At 44.6% G+C, this 19772-nt stretch overlaps 1 protein-coding gene across 5 annotated transcripts in view; it reads right to left on the bottom strand.

The window, feature by feature from the left end:
- The window catches only part of sema5ba (sema domain, seven thrombospondin repeats (type 1 and type 1-like), transmembrane domain (TM) and short cytoplasmic domain, (semaphorin) 5Ba), a 40572-nt gene that overhangs the window by 11802 nt on the left and 8998 nt on the right, over positions 1 to 19772 (bottom strand). For all 5 annotated transcript variants that reach the window (XM_049728587.2, XM_049728585.2, XM_049728583.2 and 2 more), the window contains 7 exons: positions 13402 to 13617; positions 10616 to 10715; positions 10501 to 10546; positions 4201 to 4263; positions 3812 to 3910; positions 3359 to 3572; positions 1537 to 1822 (listed from right to left, as the gene is read on the bottom strand). In XM_049728587.2, the coding sequence (XP_049584544.1) occupies positions 1537 to 1822; positions 3359 to 3572; positions 3812 to 3910; positions 4201 to 4263; positions 10501 to 10546; positions 10616 to 10715; positions 13402 to 13579 (986 nt within the window). In that variant the 5' untranslated portion in view covers positions 13580 to 13617. The remainder of the gene's footprint in view (positions 1 to 1536; positions 1823 to 3358; positions 3573 to 3811; positions 3911 to 4200; positions 4264 to 10500; positions 10547 to 10615; positions 10716 to 13401; positions 13618 to 19772) is intronic.

The raw sequence follows: 19772 nt of genomic DNA on the forward strand, positions 1-19772 counted from the left end.
TTTTGTTGCTGAAAATGAAACAGCCATAAACACACTGACGTCCAGTGTGGCAGGGGACAAAGAAAAAAAAAAAAAAAAAAAGGCTCGCTCAGCACCGCTCGTGAATTACATACATATTTTCACACTGCACAACAAGGGCGGCATTTATTCATGAGTCAGCAAACACCTGAACGAAAACATAAAGCAACGCTCGCTAAATAAAGCACGTCGCCAGTGTCGGGCTACTCTGAGAGAGTCTCGGATGTGTGTGTAATTGCTTCCGGAGATCATAAATAAGTGTGAAAAAAACCCATTTGGACTTCCTCACTGAGTCACATGATGCACTTGATGACATCATCACACCCACCGATGTCAATCAAGGAGCATTTTAGCATAAAGTCCATGCTTCGAATTTGCTAGAAATGAATTATTTAAAGCAACATAGCACATTTCATGTTGCCACAGCAGTTGTTCTGGCAGGTCCACTCCTAGATGAGTGTGCCGAATAGAAAGAACATTCCAAGCGAGTCACAAATGATGAAGGAGAATCATAATTAGTAAGTAATGGCATCTTAGCCAGCATCCAATTAATTAAAAGGCGGCTGTGGCGCTCTCCTGCGTCTACGCTAAAGCCCTCACATTACTTTCGACAAGCCTCTTTTCACAGGTACTAATTATTTTCACGATCAATCCATCATCTTAAGGAGGAGATGAAAAGCTACGGAGGAGAAAGGAGTCATCTTCGCTCTTGTTATTGTCACGTGATCGTAATGGTTGACTGTTATTGTCACGTGATCGCCATGTCAGCCCTGATAGCGCCAAATAGAAAACAAAAAGCCAGATGGGAACAACTTGGATCGTTGTCGGTGACGTTGGGCGTTCTAGTCACACGGAACATCTGCGAGTGAGCTCACTGGAGAGCGGACAACGTTTTTGTATTTGCAAGAGAAATTCCCATCATTCTGGAACAAACTATTACTGCATCTAATGAGAAGCTTGTGTCATGAGTCATTAGTTAGTGTAAGGAAGGCGAGTAATAACAGCACGCACCATCGATACCAGGAATAAAGCACTCAAAGGAAATTACTTACTGGAAACGCAGCAGGTGTTCATTATTACAAAGGAGGAAGAAGAGCACAAAAACACTTTTCTGCCTGCTCGACAAACAAGTGCAGGTTCGGGATGATGCACAGCCACTGTTGTGTTAGGGTGGAGTCACCTTCGAGAGGTGTGATGCATTCAGGGACAGTTAAAAAAAAAAAAAAAAAGCTGCGATATAGTGGTCAATTCCCCAGCTACTGTAAAAAAAAATGCGATGCGTTCAATTGCTGTTGTAAAAAAAACTGGATGTGAAGCTTTTGGGTGCTTTCCAAAATAACGCGCGAGATGTGATGCGTTCAGGCACAGTCGTTAAGAAAGATGTCCTCTAGATGTGAGGCTTTTATGTGCAGTCGTTAAAAAAAAACTGGCCTCAAGGTGTGAGACGTAGTGAAAGTCTTTTTTTTTTTTTTTTTTTTACAAAAACTACAGCAGAGGTTTTCTTTTGGTATGACTTACACGTTGGTGGTGAAGATGGCGTAGATCAGGTCCTGCTCGGGCAGGTGGAAGGTGCTCTGCAACTGGTTGTAGTAGAAGGGGATCTCCCCCGAGCGCGAGCAATTGAGGCGGGCTTTCATGAAGGTGGTCCACGTGTCCTCCAGCAGGAAGCGTCCGCCGATGTCGTTCTTGCAGACGCGCGCCACCCGCGAGTACACCGTCTTGCCGCAGTCGTGCTCCACCGCGTTCTCCCGCAGGAAGAACAACGTGAACAGGCCCATGTCGTAAGCGGAGATGAAATGCGGCTCTGCCGGGACAAAGGGAGGAAAAGGAGAAGGTCATTACAGCGGATAAATGAATATAAATGCTATTTTTTCTTTTAAAAAAACTAAATTGTAGATGCGATGCGTTCAGTGCTTGTGGTAAAAAAAGACACTCTCCAGTGTTTGAGGCCGGATGAGCTTTGTAAAAATATGTTCCCAAATGTTCAGTTGCTTAACGAAATGAGGCATTCAGGTGTAGAGAGAGAAAAAAAAAAAAAAAAAGACATACGAGTACAAGATGTTTGGTCGTAAAAGGCGAACACAGATATTTGCTACATTTATCTTCTCTCCTTTGGGTCCTCCAGCATTGATGCATTCAGGTCCGGTAGGCATTTCCGCCGCTGACCCCGCACCCGGCTATTATTGCGTGTAATAAAAGTGCCAAAGGTGTAAACGAGAGAGGATGAAAAACAGCGGGTGATAGACGGACGCGATGTTTTGATGGCAAATCCATGTGACGCCGTTTGGGTTTGGTTCTATTGTCGTCCATCAAGGCTAAATTGTTCGATGTCTTTGGAGAGAAAGTGAAATGTCCACAGTGTGCTGAAAAGAGAGCACAATTCACTTTGTGCTAAACTGACATTTTTGAAAAATCACTGTCCTCTCCTCATTTGCATACTCCGCCTCCGTTTTGCCACAGGTGACATTCAACAAAAGACGGCACATTTCCTTCTATTCAGTCTTTTGTTTCCTTCTGGGAGGCGAGCTGCCGGTGCAGAGAAAAGGTTCCACCGTGTTTGTTGTAAGCGATACGGGCGCCTCGCATCTCGCCTAAACACAGAGGAGTCGTAAAGCGTAATTTTTGCAAATGCGCCGTCATCCATAAAGCGGAGAGCGGCACGGGGGGGCGCCGTAAACAAACGGGCGGCGGCGGCGGGCTCCCCGTCTTGCGGACGTGACGGATGCGACTCTGGGAAACTTAAGCAACTTTGTGGGATTTACTTGCAATCAGACAAATCAGACTTGACTACTTGAGATGTTTTGCGTCATCTACCGAATTTCAAGTTACTAGTTACGAATGAAAACAAACAAACTCAACCGAGATGAAATTCACTTTTGACTCGTTTACTAGTTAGCTCTTTGTGCTATCCGGGGGCGTGACGTGAGCGAGTCGGTCGGCGCCTGGCTGACGACCAATCCCACGAGGGAACAGATTGATTGGATCCAGCCCCCACCTTGATCCCCCCCGCCTGCTTGGGTCCGTCTGAACCGGTGCGGCGGCTTAACGCTGGAAATGAGATTTTTATTCTCACCTTCCAATCCGGTAGAAAGGCAATTCTGTAACGCTGACAGCAAGTGTGTGTAGTCAGGTGTGTGTGTGTGTTCGAGTTTCCATTGCTCACGGATCAGCAATCTACGTTTGCCCGCTATGTCGTCAGGCCAGTTGTTCACGCTTCCTCACTTTCATCTCCACTTCGCTCCTCGCCCTGGCGTAAAAGTCTAAAACTTGCGAGGCGTCCGATAGAAATCAACACAACAGATTAAATTGCCAGCGATCCGCCGCTCGCTTGGCGCTTTACCGTTAAGCCACTTGGAGTTGTACTGCGCGGTACGCAGCGGCGGCATCCCGCCCAGGCTGCGGTAGATGACGGGGTCGCGTCCGGAGAAGTCGATGACGGTGGCGGCGTAGAGTTCCCCGCGCTCCGTCAGCACGGCCGTGGAGTTGTGGCGAGGGTCGTACGGGCAGCGGGCCACGCCGTTGACGCGTTCCAACACTTTGCTCAGGTTGCCCACCTGCCACAAAGTCATCTCTTGATTGGTTGAGGGAAGAAACAAAGAACTTCGAGAAACAAAGATGGCCGACCTTAGAAAAATTGTGCCAATTTTTCCACTTGAAAAAAGACCCAAAATGAGTCATATGGTAATAGAGAAAAGAAATAAAATAAAATAAAATAAAATAAAATAAAATAAAACATAATAAATAAATAAATTAATTAATTAATTAAAATAAAATAAAAGTCGGAGCGTGGTACCTCTCTGATGGTGCAGAGGGGCTGGAAGGCATTGGTCCCACAGGTCATGACTTGGGTCTTGTTGACCAGCAGCACTCGGATATAGTTCTGACACTCAATCTGCACGACAAAAATCAACAAAGTAAAAACGAGCGGGTCGTTTGTCATCGAGACACGATGCCAGGCAGCCATTTTCAAAGAGAATTGATTGGACGCCTTTGCGTGAATAAGGTTGCAATCAGTACGAAACCAATCGAAATCAGCAAACGAGTTAATAGTTGTGGCTGACAATCAGAGAAAGTTGATTTTCCACACGATTACTCAGCGGCCATGTTTACATCCATTTCCGCAAGTTTGAAGTGAGGACAAGTTTCAAGCGGTTCGAAGGTTTTAAGTCAGGGCGAGCCTACCTCTGTTTTGCCTTTGCTCTGACAGGACCTCCTGGTCTCGTCGTCGGGCGCCCAGTCCGTCGCCTAGGAGACCAGAGGAGAGAGAGCGAGGGAGGGAGGGAGAGAGAGTACATTGTAAATAACAGCTTTTCAAATTTCCCACTATAGTCCCGCCTCGTCTCTTTGACACAGCTGCCATCTTGCCCCTCATCGTGCAACAGTCGTCCTGATTGGTTGTCTGTATCTTTTCCCGCAAAATGACAAAAATGAGCAAATTAGTGTGAGAACCTGCCTTGGTCTTTAATTAAAACCAAGCAGTCGGTCCCAAACACTCAGCGAGACGCTCTTGCGGGGTTGTCACAGTTTTCTTTTGACTTGGTTTGTTTTCACACGTTTCCTTTTCGTAATGGCCCTTCCACACAATTTTAATTGGATCTTAAGAGACTTGCCAGGTGACACAACGTTAGCACTTTAATCCGGCGACCGCTCCTTTTTCTCCCTCCTCTCTCCGTCTGGGATCTCTAATCCCAGAACAGAAAGCATACGCTAATTAGTCACATTTATAATGACTTATTCCCTTCTTCGAACCATTCATCAGCACGTCAACGTACAGCCTTGAACAAAGTTATTATTACACGTCACCATTTTGTCATCATTTTGCACGACAACCATGACCTGAATTCACACCGCCCGTCATCTAAATCTGCATCCAAAGCGGTCGTGTGGCTTTTAACTAACTAAAAACCAACTGATAAAATAGCAAACAAAGACCCGAACCACCTAACTATCGAACGAGATCGAAATTGCCAAACACCCAAATTAGAAAACCTCACAACCAAATACCTCACGAAAAAAACCGATTAACAACCAATCAACCTGCCAACAAATACTAATCAACTAACAAACTAACCAACGACCACCTGATCAAGACTAACTAAAACGAACGACCTGTAAATGACCAACGAACCGACAAACCGAGAAACGACCTGGCTAACTAACGTACAAACAAACCGCGCAACTAAGCAAGCTAACAAACTAGCTAACAACTGAAATGGCTAAAAGTAAACAACCTCCCCATTTCAATCTGATGAACTCATCAAAAAACTAACCAACACTTACCAACAACCACCCAACCAACTAAAAATAACCAACAAGGCCAACATAACCAACATAACCAACAAGGCCCTGCGCTGAATCGTAATGGCGGGTAGCGGCCAACGATGACCGGCTAGACTTATTTGTGACTGCCTGGCAATGTTGTTCTTATCAGCGCGGCGCCACATGTAGTCTAAGCCTTGATTAGCGCGCTGTGACACCCCGCCGCCATTGTCCCCCCCCCCCTTTGCCACAGATTGTGTTTTATGCAAATGCCGGCGTGTTGTTTCATGTGCGGCGGCGGGTGAAAACGGGAAGAATGCGGCGTCAGGTTAGCTTGTCGCCTTGCCTAATGGTGGGAAATTAACTCCAACGCTCGGCTCGGGCTCGGGGCGCACGCAATCAAAATGTTGCGGTGGAAGAAGAAGCAAATAAAAGTAAAATGTGGTGGCAGGGAAGCAGAGCTGCCTTTAATTGTGTGGAATGTAGCACGCCGAGGACAGCGCACGCTCAATTGTGAGCCTCATTGTGCGGCCGCCAGGAAATCACACTCTTTAATATTCATGCGTGCTCGCCGGAGAGGACGGTACACAACGTGTCGCTCCGCTCACCTACGCGCGCTCGGTCCACTTTAAGAATAAAATAAAGGGGATTTTTCTAATACCGAGAAATGCCTGTTGCATCAATTGGGATTGAAAAGAAATAAATAAAAATAAAGGCCAAACAAGCATTAGTCACGCCAAAGAGAACAACAAGAAAACGACCTAAAATGAACCCTTATTGGATTTGAGACGGATGGCCGTATTTTTCGTGCAAAGCGACCTACGGGCCGGACGCTCATTTCCCAGATTGCATTGCTGATTGCACTCATTCAGGTTTTGGCTCGCATTCTGAGGGGAGGGGTGGGGGGTTCGAGGGCTTTGGCTTTTCTCCAGAGTGGCAAGGACGAGCTTTATAGAGATGGGTTGTGTGTGTGTTTGTATTTTGAGGGGGCGGTTCGGGGAGGGGGGGTATTTGCGGTGAAGGTCAGCGGGTTAAGCCGACAGGGATCCTTGGAGACCAGACTGAAAAAATGGCAATGCCCCGAGCAGTGATTCATGGCACAGGCATCTGACTGCCTCTTTGTGCGTGTGTGTGTGTGTGTGTGTGTGTGTGTGTGTGTGTGTGTGTGTTGACCGTGACGTCATCCCGTCAGACTGTCAGAGGCTGTCAAGAGGACTCGCTTGTTTTTGTTTTGGTGTCAGCAAGTCACAGAGCTTGACCGCCAAGGAAGGGGGCGGGCCACCCTCTTGATTGACAGGTGCCGATTGGTCGCTGCCTAATCATAGGTAGCTTGAGTCCAACATAAGCTCGGTGCTACTCAAGTCTGTCCGTTTTGGAAAATTCCAAATGTATGATGGAATCATGAATATAAATTGGCACACGTTGGCAACTCCAGTAGCCGAGTCAACCGGGAGCAAATGCTTTTTTTTTTTTTAAATCTAAAAGCAGCAATTGTGTAGGAGGAGAAGTGGTGCGGAAAAGTGTGTCTTTCCAGTCCCCCGGCAGCCAGCGGCGCTCGTACCTGACGACAGGAAGTTGCCGCGCAGAGGTGAAGAGAGGCGCTCGGCGTGAGACGGCTCGCTCTGCTGCCTCCCACTCCATGTCTGGCCCGGTGGGGGACCTCCTCCCCCCCTACCTCCCCCAAACTGTAGGAGCACTGTATTCTATTGTATTGTACAACCACCGGACACTTGATTAGGTACACCATCTCATGATCTCCTGCTAACCAACTGGCTGACTCCAACTAATCAACCAACCAAACAAACTTGCTAATTAGGCAATTAGCTCATTAGCTAACTCATTAAGGACACAGCTAAACAACCACAGAACAAACTAACAAATAACTGACTACGTTAAATTAGCCAACCAGCTAACCAACTCAACAACTAACTTAGCCACATTCCTAACCAACAAAAAACTAAATATCCACTAATAAACAAACTAATTAATTTACCAACTAATTAATTATTGAACCATGTAACTGAAAAACTATGAAATAATTTTCAAAAAAGCAACAAATCAAGTGACTATTAATCTCATGATAAAAAAGATTTCTGAGATTTAATATGAACATACTGCTGTTAGAGGAGCTCCTCGATTTCTTCAGAATGGAGCCGAGCGTCGATCTTAATCATACAATTATTAAATATGAAATAAAATGTCATTTTGTAGAGGGTATTATGTAATATACCTCCGACATAATGAGAAGGTTCTGCAGAGTTCTGCTTGACACCCGCGCTCATATTAGAATCAGCCTTAAAAAAAAAAAAAAAAATCTTACTCCCCCCATCACCTCCATTTTGGCGAGCGTCATCGTTTTAAAGGTCAGGCGGCGACATTTGATTTGACACACCAACCGCCATAATGTAAACATCGCTCTGTCGTGGACCGGGAAGAAAAATGAAAAAAAATAAATAAATCATCTCCACTGGACATGGATCATTTCGGCACTAATGTACACGGCTCACATTATACATGACACTCTTCCGTTCCCTCGGAGGACGTATCAATAATTAAATCTACCGACAAATTGAAGAGCAAGGCGGCTGTGAATGAAATCAGCTGCCAAGCTGCGAGACGCTGGGCTTCCAGCTTTCTCTTCCCCCTTTTTTCTCTCTCCACAAAAGCTCTCTGGACTTCACAAGTCACTGGCTGCAGCTGCGTGTCCTTGTGCACAAGGATGAAACCCGACAGGAGGTCCACCAGGGGAGACATTAGGAAAACATCCCCAGACAAGACCTCACATAAAGGATCTTACAAAACCACTTTGAGGAGAATTTGAAAGGTAGAGGATATCCTAGAGATGAAAAAGCCTCGAGTAAAAGTATGGAGAAGAAAGGTCAGGGGAAAGACGAAGCAAAAAAAAACTTGACAAAAAGACCTCAAAGAAAGATCTCATGGAAAGACTTGAAGACCTCCACCTCGAGCCCAGCGGGACTCCTGAGCGCAGACACGGCATCTAAAACAACAGCTGCATTTATTTTCCCAACGGTGTTTTGCAAAGTTCTCAAAGACCGCCCGTTGTTGTCGACGTTGGAACGAGGACCACTTCCTGTTTCCAGGACCGGATCGAGATGAAACGTCAAAGGTTTGTCCGCACAGCTGTGAGAGCTTTTTAGGATGCTTGGCGGGTTTAAAGGTGAACTTGGAAACGCTTGGAAACTATAAAAATAATTCAGGATAAACTTTCATTTTCCCAAACCGATGTCACCGAACTCAAAGACTGGATTGAGGGTCGGGATTGGATTCGGGTTTAGGTGGCTCATTCAACAGCTAAAAAAAAAAATGGACAAAATGGCCGAGCTGCACTGCCAACAGACACAAATCACCGCAAACATGTCAAGTTATCATCTTGGCGATCATCTTAGGGGCTCTGGGAGTTTTCTCCGTTGACGTACGAGATGATCCGAGCAGCACGTGGGAGCGAAAACAAGATAAGCCAATGGCAGATACGGAATAGCCACTGTGTTGACATTCCAAACTCCCTTTTTTTCTTTTTCTTCTTATTATCCTCGCTGATATTATCGGAGCGACGCTCACTCACCAGACGCCACAAACAAACAAACCAGATTACAGATTAATCACTTCAAAAGCAAGTCCGGGCAGGTATACTAAAAAAAGGGAGACGGACATTTTAGATTTAGAGCCAGTGGAGCCAAAAGCTAGCTAGCTAGCTAGCTAGCTTCCTTCAATAAAAAAAAGCGATGTGCTTTCCCACCTTGTGTTACTTAAAACGTTGCCAGTGAGCTTCATAAAAGCCATTTAGGACGAGTTTTTCGCTGCTCGAGCGCTACTGGGAACTGAATGAACAGAGTAATAATATCCATTATGATGAACAGATGTTGTTATTGTTGTTTTTTTAATCTGATTGTTATGAGTTTCCGGCAGGTTATGAACGCGAGTGTTTATGCAAAGACGCAAATAATGAGAAATGCATAAAGGCTCATTTTCCTCTTTTGCTCCCATCAGACATTTTTTTTTTTTTTTAACCATCCATCCCACACATACTTATACAGTCCACACACACACACCTCCCACCATCTTCCTCCTGCTGTTCCACAGTGGTGACGGGGGACGAGTGTGTGTGTGTTGGGGGGGGCACCTCCGAGTGGGCACACTGTCAACGGGCGCAGGTGGGCGGCAATCAGGCATCAGACCCGGTACTAAATGCGGCGCCGGCCCGCATCCCACGCGGCAACACGGCATAGAAAAAAAAAATAGCAGAAGGAGCAGAAAAAAAAAAAAAATGGCGTGGGCCGCCCGGGGAAAGTCTGAGTGGGAGCACTGCGATGCATCCTTGAAGAGGATCTTTTCTGGATGACTGTAGATTATTACCTAGCCTGTTTAGAATATTCACAATTGCTGTAATGGGAAAAATAGATTTCCGCAAAGTAAATCACATCTGTGTTCGTTCCAAGACTTGCAGCTGCACTTTTACAATAAAGGCTCCCAATCTAACATTTTTAATGCAAGATCGTAAAAACAAGTGGAACAATTAAGTTCAAGTTTGAAAGTGTGACTTATTATTAAAGATGGAAGCGGCTCACTCAAGGCTTTTATTGTGAAAGTCACCATGTACGAGCATGTGTGCGTGTTTTATTTCTTGCAGTGCAGCTTTCCTGCTCGCTAATGTCGACAATTGAGTTCCATTGGGCCTCGCCTCGGTACCCTACACCCCCCCTTCCATCATCCCTCCCTCCCTCCCTCCCTCCCCCCCTCCCTCTCTCCCTCCCTCCCTCCATCATCAGCAACAGCAACAGCACAATAACCTGTGGCCCTCCGTGTCTGGATGGTGCTTCAGGTGTTGAGCTAGATTCTTCTGGAATGTCTCTAATGAATGTCCGTGAATCACTTGCACACGCACACAGACACAAAAACGCGGACACACACAACAGCTTCCGAAAAGCAATAATGTGGCCTTGGCTCCCGCCATCTTTGTGTCACCGGCGAGCAGGAAATTGTTTCTAAAAATATCTGACTGACGTCTCACCTCGCAGTGACTTTAAAAAATCGTAAAAGCTCCACAAACTAGACAGCACCCCTAAATGTCAATCGAGGACTTTCATTGTTAGTGCTGTGTGGTTGCCCTTGGGCTTTTATTGTGAAGGTCAATGTATATCTTGGACATGCTTACAAGACCACAACAAAATACTTATGTCATGGGACAAGCCAAGATGCTCTTACCTGGATTAATGTCATGTTGCTGAGGTCCAACCTGAACAGGAAGTTCCTGCACGAGGGCAAAAAGTGTATCAGTGTGTGTGTTCGTATCCTGATGTGTGTGCGTGTATTATCTCACCTGGCGCCCACAATGAGTTCGTTCCGGGCAAGGTCAAGGGTCAGCTGAGAGAAATCCCGTACCCCGGCCCATGAAAACGTGGACATCCACGGACTGAGCACTGAGGGGAAGACAAAGTTATTAGCTTAGCCTAGCATAGCTTGACGGCGCATATTTTTATGAATTATCTACTACAAATTACAATACAATTTATGGAAGGTTTTTCATCCTTGACTTTATTTATTTGTACTGTTTATCACACTTGAGTGCCAAATTAAACAATGGCGCATCATTTGAAGGCTATCTGCAAATTCTTTTTGGCCCTTGACGATTGTTTTGTAAATACGGGCTCTTGGTTTTCTAGTTGTTTTAATCGGTTCATCGTTAGTGTATGTTGTCGCATGAATGAAACGAGCCTAGACAAACAAAGGTGAGCGGTAAAAGGACTCTGTTGAGTATTTAATCTTCAATCAGGAAGTGTTAGTGGGCCTCGCCCGCTTCTTGTTCTCCTTAAAAAGACGGTAAACCTTCGTCTGCTGAGAATTCCCGCAGTGAGGATGATTGGCGTTTATCCTCCCGCTTACAAGATTTTTTATATGCACCGCCGGTTCAATCCCCTCGTAAGCGGCCCACAGCTGGGATCGTAAAGCACCCGCCCACCCCTCGCCGCAGCCCCTCACTGAACTCCCGCATCTCTTACCGTTTATTTGCCAACCCCGACCGTTAGTTTCGGTTTTTATTTTGCTGCCATGCTTTGGCGACAACTTCAATCCATCGAGGAGACGGTCACAGAACTTGTTTAATATTTTGTAATGTTGCAGAGGCTTCATTTTGATTTAATTTTTGTATTTGAAACATTTTATCTTATTTTACAAAATCCAATTGGTTCACATTGGCTATCCCAAAAACAGAGAGAAAGGACACTTTCAAAATAAAAGTTGGAAGCAACGGTTAGTACCTTTTTGAACTTTACAGAGTACTTATTCCGAGACACTTGAGACTGACAAGTTTGTGTTAACACACAACTCTGCTGAAGCTGAACTCTACAAAAGAAGTGATCTCCAAACTTTTAAGCATGCAAGTCAAGTCATTCTGTCACCATAACCAAACTCAAACATTTGTCTTTTCTCGCTTTCATTTTTAGCCTTAGCATGCTAATGCGGAGCATTGCAATGAAAGCCGGGATTTATGGCATTGATTTCCTCTCCGTCTCGCCGGCTTTAAAAGACTTTGGAATTGTTTAAAGCAGACGAGAGAAAGATAAAAAAACGTCCTCCGTGGCAACTTCTCGCTCGGAAATTATTAACACGGCAATGAAATATAAATGGGATACAAAGTTGACTTTGATTGAAGGGCAGCATTAGCTGCGTTAGCATCGATGGCTATCGATAGGAGACTTATTATGCCGTATCAACGACTTGTTCTTTCAAAGCTAGTCTCGAGCCGTCGTCTCTTCCAACTTACAAAGCGCCGGTCCCGTCGCGGCCTTTCCAACGGCATGATTGATGGCCCGCAAACGCTCGCGCGGCAGCTCCGATTAGGGCCGCCTCGGTAATCAAGACTGAAGAACGCTGCGTCGCGCTTTGTTTTTTTCCTTCTCCCCCCCTCCTTCTCCCGCCTTTATTACCCCGGCGTTCGGTTCACAAGGTGATGCAAAGCGTTGTTGTATTTGCGGCGAGGAGACGAGACGGAGCAAATTAGATGAAAAAAGACTCGAGCGGCAGGCGGGAAAGCGCGGAAAAGAAAAAAAAAAAGAAAAAATAAATATCTTTGTGTCTGCTCAATTCTCTCGGGAGTTTGCCGTGATTTGAGGGGGGAAACAGAGCATGACGACGTGGGCGCTTATTCACTGGATTACTTCGTCTCCAAAGGTGGCATTAAAACGAGCGCAACCGTCTCCCTTTTGGATCCCAGGAGGAATAGCCGCTTCATCTTAACAAATATTGTTGCGTGTGTAGATTATCTACTCAATAAGAAAATAGCAAAAAGCAGTGCCTTGAGAGTCACAAAAAAACAAAACAAAGCAAATCACTTGGAAAATAAATTAAATAAATTTGCCCGAGCGCTACCAAGAAAGTTTGCTAGCACATTTCATTACCAATGACGTCATGCTAACCGGGTTGCTAAATGGATTCTCCCACAAAATCCATTCAGAATGGTTTGCTAGGCTAACAGTCGCTTGACATTTTTGCTAAGGCTAATTTCGACTATCGTTTTTTTCAATTCAGATTCAATTGCCAAATTGTTTCCAGATTGTACGTGATGACTTGAAGCGTCTATTTGCTAATGTTCAGCCTAAAAACAGCCAAATGGCTCTGGGACCCCATTCCGAGCACCGCTGTGGCTTCCAAGAGAACATGGTCACCATGGCAACCGATCCCCAGACCCGTTATGATGGAGGTTGGACAGAACAGCAGATGTTGAGTGATCTCCTTCAAACTTTCCGAAAATCGCAATCGACCCAAGACCCGAAGGACAACTGTGTCAAAGGACAGCTTTGAAGATGGCGCTCTACGGATGCCATAGTCGATCCAGCTCCAGGTTTCTGTCTTTCGATTTTTCATGCTCAGTTGCAGCTAATTTTGGTTTCATTTTTTGGGGCAGACGGCAGACAAACAACACAACACCCAAAACAAACACAACAATTTGTGCGTGTTTGCTCACATACTGTCGGCCGCATTTTCACTGCTGCCAAATAAAGAACCAACACAAAAGAACCCATTTTACAGGACCACCGCTAACTTTGTGCTGTTCTAAAACCTAAAGCCTTATTTCACGGCTAAGGACAGCAAACATGGACGTCTAACCTTGTGTGGATACTTTGGGATGTTCTTTCTTGGAGCACTCGGGCTGGGTGAGCGGCTGGAAAAGCGACACCGTCGAGAACGCTGACGTAGCGTTGGGAAGAGCCGTTGCCACCGCCGTCGACGGGATTATGAGGAGGAGGAGCCTCAGCAGGAGGAGGCCGGCCATGGACGTTGTCATGGTGACGACCGCTCCTTTAACCGCCAAGTGGGATGCAGCTACAAAGGAAAAATATTTATTAATATTAAAAATAAGAATAGTACAGGAAAAACTTATTTGCTCCACTTTTTGGTGAGAAACTGGTGTTTTGTGTGAAAGCAACCAAAAAAGAAGGACCACCATACATGTGAACTTCAAATCCAAATGAAGTTTAGAAACCACTGCACTTGGTGGAGTTTTCTTCACTAATGCCTCCATCAATAAATATTATTAGCCGGATCGAACCGTAAATGGAGTAACCCACAAAAACAAGCTGTGTTTAAAAATCAATAAAAGTTTCTCATTATTGCTGCTGCTGCTGCTGGTGATGTACTTGTCGGGAGATTTTCAGGGAACAGTCATCAAAGTTTACCGCCATGCTACGCCCACACACAATAATAAAAAAGAAAATGGCTCACAATTTAGTGTCACACATCAAATTTGGGCGCAATTGGACAAAAGATGGAGGTGTAGTTTACATTTTAAAGGCCTCTGGTAATGGCTAATTTGATCATGAAATGGCCGCTTTGAAAAAGAACGGCAAATTTCATGTGAATTTTCTGGCTTGGCTTCTTGAGACTTTTTTGTGGGTCTACTCATGATAGACATGTCTACCAAATTCCATCCTGCTAGGTGGAACTGGCTTCGGGGGCTGAATTTTACAAATAGTTAGATGTTTCGCCGCAATCCATCAAACTTCACTGCCATTTTCATAATTAAGCATTGGCCATCTGTTTTATATACTCGGTTTGAGAGCTGTCTGACCAAATCACAAGCCAAAAAAAACAAGAAAAATGGAAATATACCAAATGACCCTACAATGAAAATGTCAGACGACCGTCCTCGTCCAAAGCAACAACGAAAACCCGAGCTACAAATGAGGTCCGGGCCGCTCGTTGCTGTAAAGCGTTTTAAGATCGCCAAGGTAACGAGCTGATCTGTCGTTTTTTTTTATTTAAAAAAAAATCAATCTTGGTCCAGATGGCAGCCTCTAAATCAGAAGAGCGCAGCCTCACAGCAGCTGCCAGCGAGTTGTCACGGCAACCCGCCGGCAAGCGTCGCCAGCCGGGTCGAGTGCCTGCGGCCGTGGCTCAGGCAGTCGAGCGAGTCGATCGGTAACCGGAGGGTCGGCGGTTCGAACGCATTTCTGTCCGAGTCATGTGTCGTTGTGGCCTTGGGCGTGACACTTCACACACCTTGACTCTAGGTCGTTATTGGAAATGAAAACGTGTTCTCACTTGACTTACCCGATAAAACTGAAAAAATAATGAAATTTGGTTAAAAAGAAAATGACCTGATAGCAAAGAAGAGAAAATGAGATTTCATCATATCCCGATTTGAAATGACGGCTGCTCTTGTTCAATCGTCCGCTGCTCCTAATCACAGGCAAAAAATGGAAACATTTTCTTAGTTCTGGCTGAGCCGCCTCCCGAGAGGAAAGGCGGCTGGCTGACATTTGCGTTGATCTTTCATGCTCTCACATCAATGCCGACTCCCACGCCCCCCTCGTGCACCCCCGTCGTGTCAATTAAAGGGCTGACGCACCTAACGGGAACTCTCCGTGTGATTAATGGAATCAAGAATCAGGCCAAGAGTTGTCAGCGCCAATTCTCCTCTATTTTTTAAAAATATCACAAAAAAAAAAAAAAAAATCAAAATATTATCTACTTGCCTTTAAATCAACACCGACTCGCGATAGAATTAAAAACGAGGTCAGGGGTCATCACGGCTATCTCTCCTGCGTCATTTTGCGGAATATCGGCGGACACAAAAAGCGGCCGTAAAACGCCATGCGGCGTTAATTTTAACAGCTGTCGATTAAAAGCCAGCGCGGGTGTTTTTCTTTCGTGTAAAGTCACAGCCGGGCGAACTTTACGGCCGTGCTCTTTGGCCCAAAAAGTTAAGCGGGAAAATGAGCGCCGTAAACAGGGGGGAGATATCCTCGCTGAATCAATGGGCTGGATTGATTGAGTTGTGGCTAACGGTCCGCGTTTATGGAGACGGAGGCCTCGCTACTTACTTACACTCCGATCGAATGACGCCCCCCCCCAAAAACACCAACAACGTTTTTTTTTTAATCAGGCAAAAAATTTTACAAAAACACGCCTGGCTTGTTTGCAGTTGCGCAACACCTGGTGTGTCCATGAGGGCGCCTGCACGTTCGAACGACTCAGTGTAAAGAAGAATGGTAAGCACAATAAGCAATATGCCTGATAAGACACACACACACACACACACACAACACACTTGACCTCATTGTTTAAAAAAGAACATTACGTCCAAATCCTGTGTGCTGGCACTGTAAGCTCGCGGCCTGATTGAGGTCACCCCCCCAAACTCCCACACTGGCAAATGAGTGTGAGGACCCCCCCCCCAAACACACACACACAGTTGTTTGTGTGTTGATCTGTGTGCCGGATTCCTCACATGCCCCACATTGGGGGACCATGAAGGAATTATGGCTATCTGCCGTTATCAGCCGTTATCAGCTGTTATCGTGCCAGACGTCGTCGCTCCCCCGCCGGGACGTGTTTACGCCACGCGGCGGTCGGACGTACCGACTCCATCAGCTGCCGAAAAAAAAAAAAATTACGGCTGAATAGGCCACAAAAAAGCTTTGTGAGTTTTTGTTAAAATGATAGTTTGATAGTCAAATGAGCTGATCCGGGTAAATTTAGTTGTTTTCTTCCTCACTAAATGATGAAGTTGTCTGAAAAACTTTATTTGACAAACGATCTTGGGAAAACAGACAAGCACGTACGTTATGTAAATAAAGGGCCAAACCTGATTGCATTCCATCAGCATGTTTACGAGTGGCCTGCAAGTGCGCGCCAGCGAAAGCGCTTTTATTCATGAGCCTCGCCGCCGACAAGGGCGCATTATACATTTTCTATTAGGCCGCAAAGTGGTTGGCATGCAGATCACTGCTGAGGGATGAGTGCCACGTTTTATTTTATAGGGCAGCCTTACAAGACAGCCGGCAAATTGACTTGACTCAGATAAAACACGACAACGGGAAAGCTTACTGTGGCTAAAAAAAAAAAATAAAACATTCAAAAACAACAGAGGCGGGAGATTAGGAACTCTGCGCTGGGCTACTCGACACAGTTGAGCGCGGTGTTTATTGATTAGCACTGATAAGCAGCATTTTGAGAAGGCTTAGGGTTAGAAGGTTAATATTTGAGCACGGAAATGTAATAAGTAATCATAAAATTGAGAATAAATGCTAAATCTGGCCTAAAAAATGCAATATTGCAAAAAAAAAGTGGTAACAAATTATTTTTGTCCACAAAAGAAAATATTTAAAAATGCACAATTTTATTTCCCAAGTTGTCTTATGGCATAAAATGAATATTTAGCTTTCAAAATGGAATATTTGCACACCAAAATGTAATAATTGATCACAAAAAGTTATATTTTGCCACAACAAAATTGCAATAGACTTACTTCACCCCGAAAAAATATATCTTTCCCCCAAAAATTACTATATTCTAGGCGACAACCGTCCTGTCAAGCTTTTCAAAAAGAATAAAATCTGGCGAGCGGTGCAATTAAGAGCGCTGGCATTTCATCGCCGCCGCCGCCGCTTTGTGCTTGCCACCAGCTAATGCTTACGACATGTCGCCGGTGACCAATCGGGACACGGCGTGGCGGGTTGGTGACAGGCCATTGATCTCCTTCGCACACAAACAGCTGATCAGGGTGTCGGCGGTGGGTAGAGATAATGACTTGGTGTAACAAGAGCCAGGAAAAAAGCCACAAATCCATCTTATTGGATTTTAACAACAGGTATTCATCAAGCCACTGCCGCACAGCTTTAATAAAAGCTTGGTGCACAACTCCATGCACACACACATAGACACACACACACAAACACACACTAGGGTGGCTTTGAGCTAACACCAATGAGTCACTTTCGCAGACGGATTCAATTTGTTGTGGTGGTGTAAAAACAAGAGTGGGCCAAAAGGTTCGGACGTTCACGGAGACGTCTGTCATTCCTCGACTCACAAACTAGCTTCCACGCTAAGCGGACCAAATCAACTACTGACATAGCAATTTGCTAACTGGAGTGTACTAGCTTTTAAGTTTTACGTTTTATTACCACATCATATTCAAATTAACGTAAAATTGATCACACTAAAGTATGCCGTTAGCTAGCTAGCTTAGCCTCCGCTCCTTCCCGCCATTTGAAAAGAGCCTGTAAGCCTGTTAGCATGCGAGCTAGCATTTCTCGCCGCTGCTCGGAAAGCCCAGAAACGACCCGGTGGGATATAATTCTGCCACCGGAGGTTTTAAGGGGATATAAAGTACGTTCTGTACTTTTACGGCTCAAATATCTTGGGATAAGAAAGACGCTAGCTAAAGTAGCTGCTTGAAATCTATCCATTTACAAAAAAGAGCCAAAATTAGATGACAAAATGTAGTGGATGTCATAAAATGTTTGTTCCCTTTGCTTAAACTCTTAATGAGGGGAACACGGTGTCCTAAACAAAAGCAAGACTGCGAAGCTTGACGCTACTAATCTGCTATCATAATGATTATGATTATGATTCATATGTAATTAAATCCAGTGTGATGTCACTGAATGAAAACCCAAACAGCTTGCAGCCGCGTGTAATTGCTTTGTGGTTTCGCAATACAATCGCTGGTTACCCGTCACGCTTTACCCGCTAAAAAAAAATAATAATTAATAAACAAGAAAAAATGCGTGCGGAAAAGTGTCAAAACAATCTGTTCTTCATGTTAAATGCCATCCAGCCCGACAGGAAATGGAAGATTCCTCCCAAGATCTCATTAGCAGTCACACAATGAGACTGAGAGAAAAAAAAAATAAGACTGAAAGTTGGGAAAAAATGTCAGTCCTAAAAGCTCCCTCTGATTAATACTGCATAGAAATGCCGTTGGATAAAATAAAGGAGGTCATTCTGGAGCGGGACAGTAATCCGGTTGGCTGCTGAATGCTAATGCCGACATGATGCGTCAATCACGGATACATTTCAACAGCCTCCTTTATGCTAAATCATCTTTTTGGATTTGGAGAAGCAAGACATGAACTGGTTATCTCAAGGAAATTCAACTTTGAAAGCACTTCGAAAACATCTGAGGCCATTTTAAGGGCGGACTGGCTGATTCCAAAAGAAAGAAGTGATCCAGTTGCGATGTAATAAATATGCGGATTCCGTTTCCCGTGTCATCTCGTGACAAGGTACAGCTGGAATGGGCTACTGCGGAGATTTGCCGATTCAATTTAAAAATCAATCAAAAAGCTGTTGAGTTGGCATCCTGTCAAAGTCAGCAAAGAAGAAAACCAGGATCACTTCAGTCTTTTGGATTTAAAGACTTCTAAGGCCATCAAGGTTTTTATGTTTTCAAGATATCATAAAAGCAGTTTTGCTGAGGGACAACTTTTCTTCCTTAATGGTTCGTAATTTTCACTATCGTCATCGTAACATTGCAAATGATGCTTTCTCAGGATAGAACCTAGAGGCAGCACATTTTTATTCGTGCTAATGCTAACGATAGCGCTATTGTCTCATGTGCTTGGTGCAACATGTTCTGCATGGAGATGATGTCATTTTCTGTAATTAACCAATCTAAATGATTATATTAAATTCGCTAAAAGGTGTCGAGACGGCCTCGACGTGATTGTCCTTCAGCCGTCAAGTCACCTTTGATTTTTGTGTGTGTGAGTCAGGCTAACATCTATGTAATGAAAATGGATATTGCAGCGGACACGAGGAAGAGGAGGTCCAAATCAAACCTTTTGTTCCCGGGAATGAAAAAAAAATAAAATAAAAGAGGCATGAAAGGGAACTGATTGATTATGTGCAAAGGAGAAGAACAAAAACACACAGGGGGCGAAAAAGCAGCGATGTCCTTTTCTTTCAAAGGAGTCCTTGTTTCTTCTTTTGATCTGACCGCTGATTTATTTTGACAGACATTTCATTGACTTCCTGCGTCGGAACGCCTCTGATGGCACCGAGGGGGAAATCAAAAAGGAAGAAAAAAAGGACAATTAAAACAGCCATCACGGTAACAAAAGAACAACTCTAATATTTTCTGATAATTTCTTCCTAATATTTTTTTAGTTTTTTTTTGTTTCATATTTAATATAACATATTTAATATTTTCTTATAATTTCTTCCTAATATTTTTGTGGTTGTTTTATTTC

This window comes from Syngnathus scovelli, chromosome 8 (genome assembly GCF_024217435.2).
Source record: "Syngnathus scovelli strain Florida chromosome 8, RoL_Ssco_1.2, whole genome shotgun sequence".
NCBI lineage: Eukaryota > Metazoa > Chordata > Actinopteri > Syngnathiformes > Syngnathidae > Syngnathus > Syngnathus scovelli.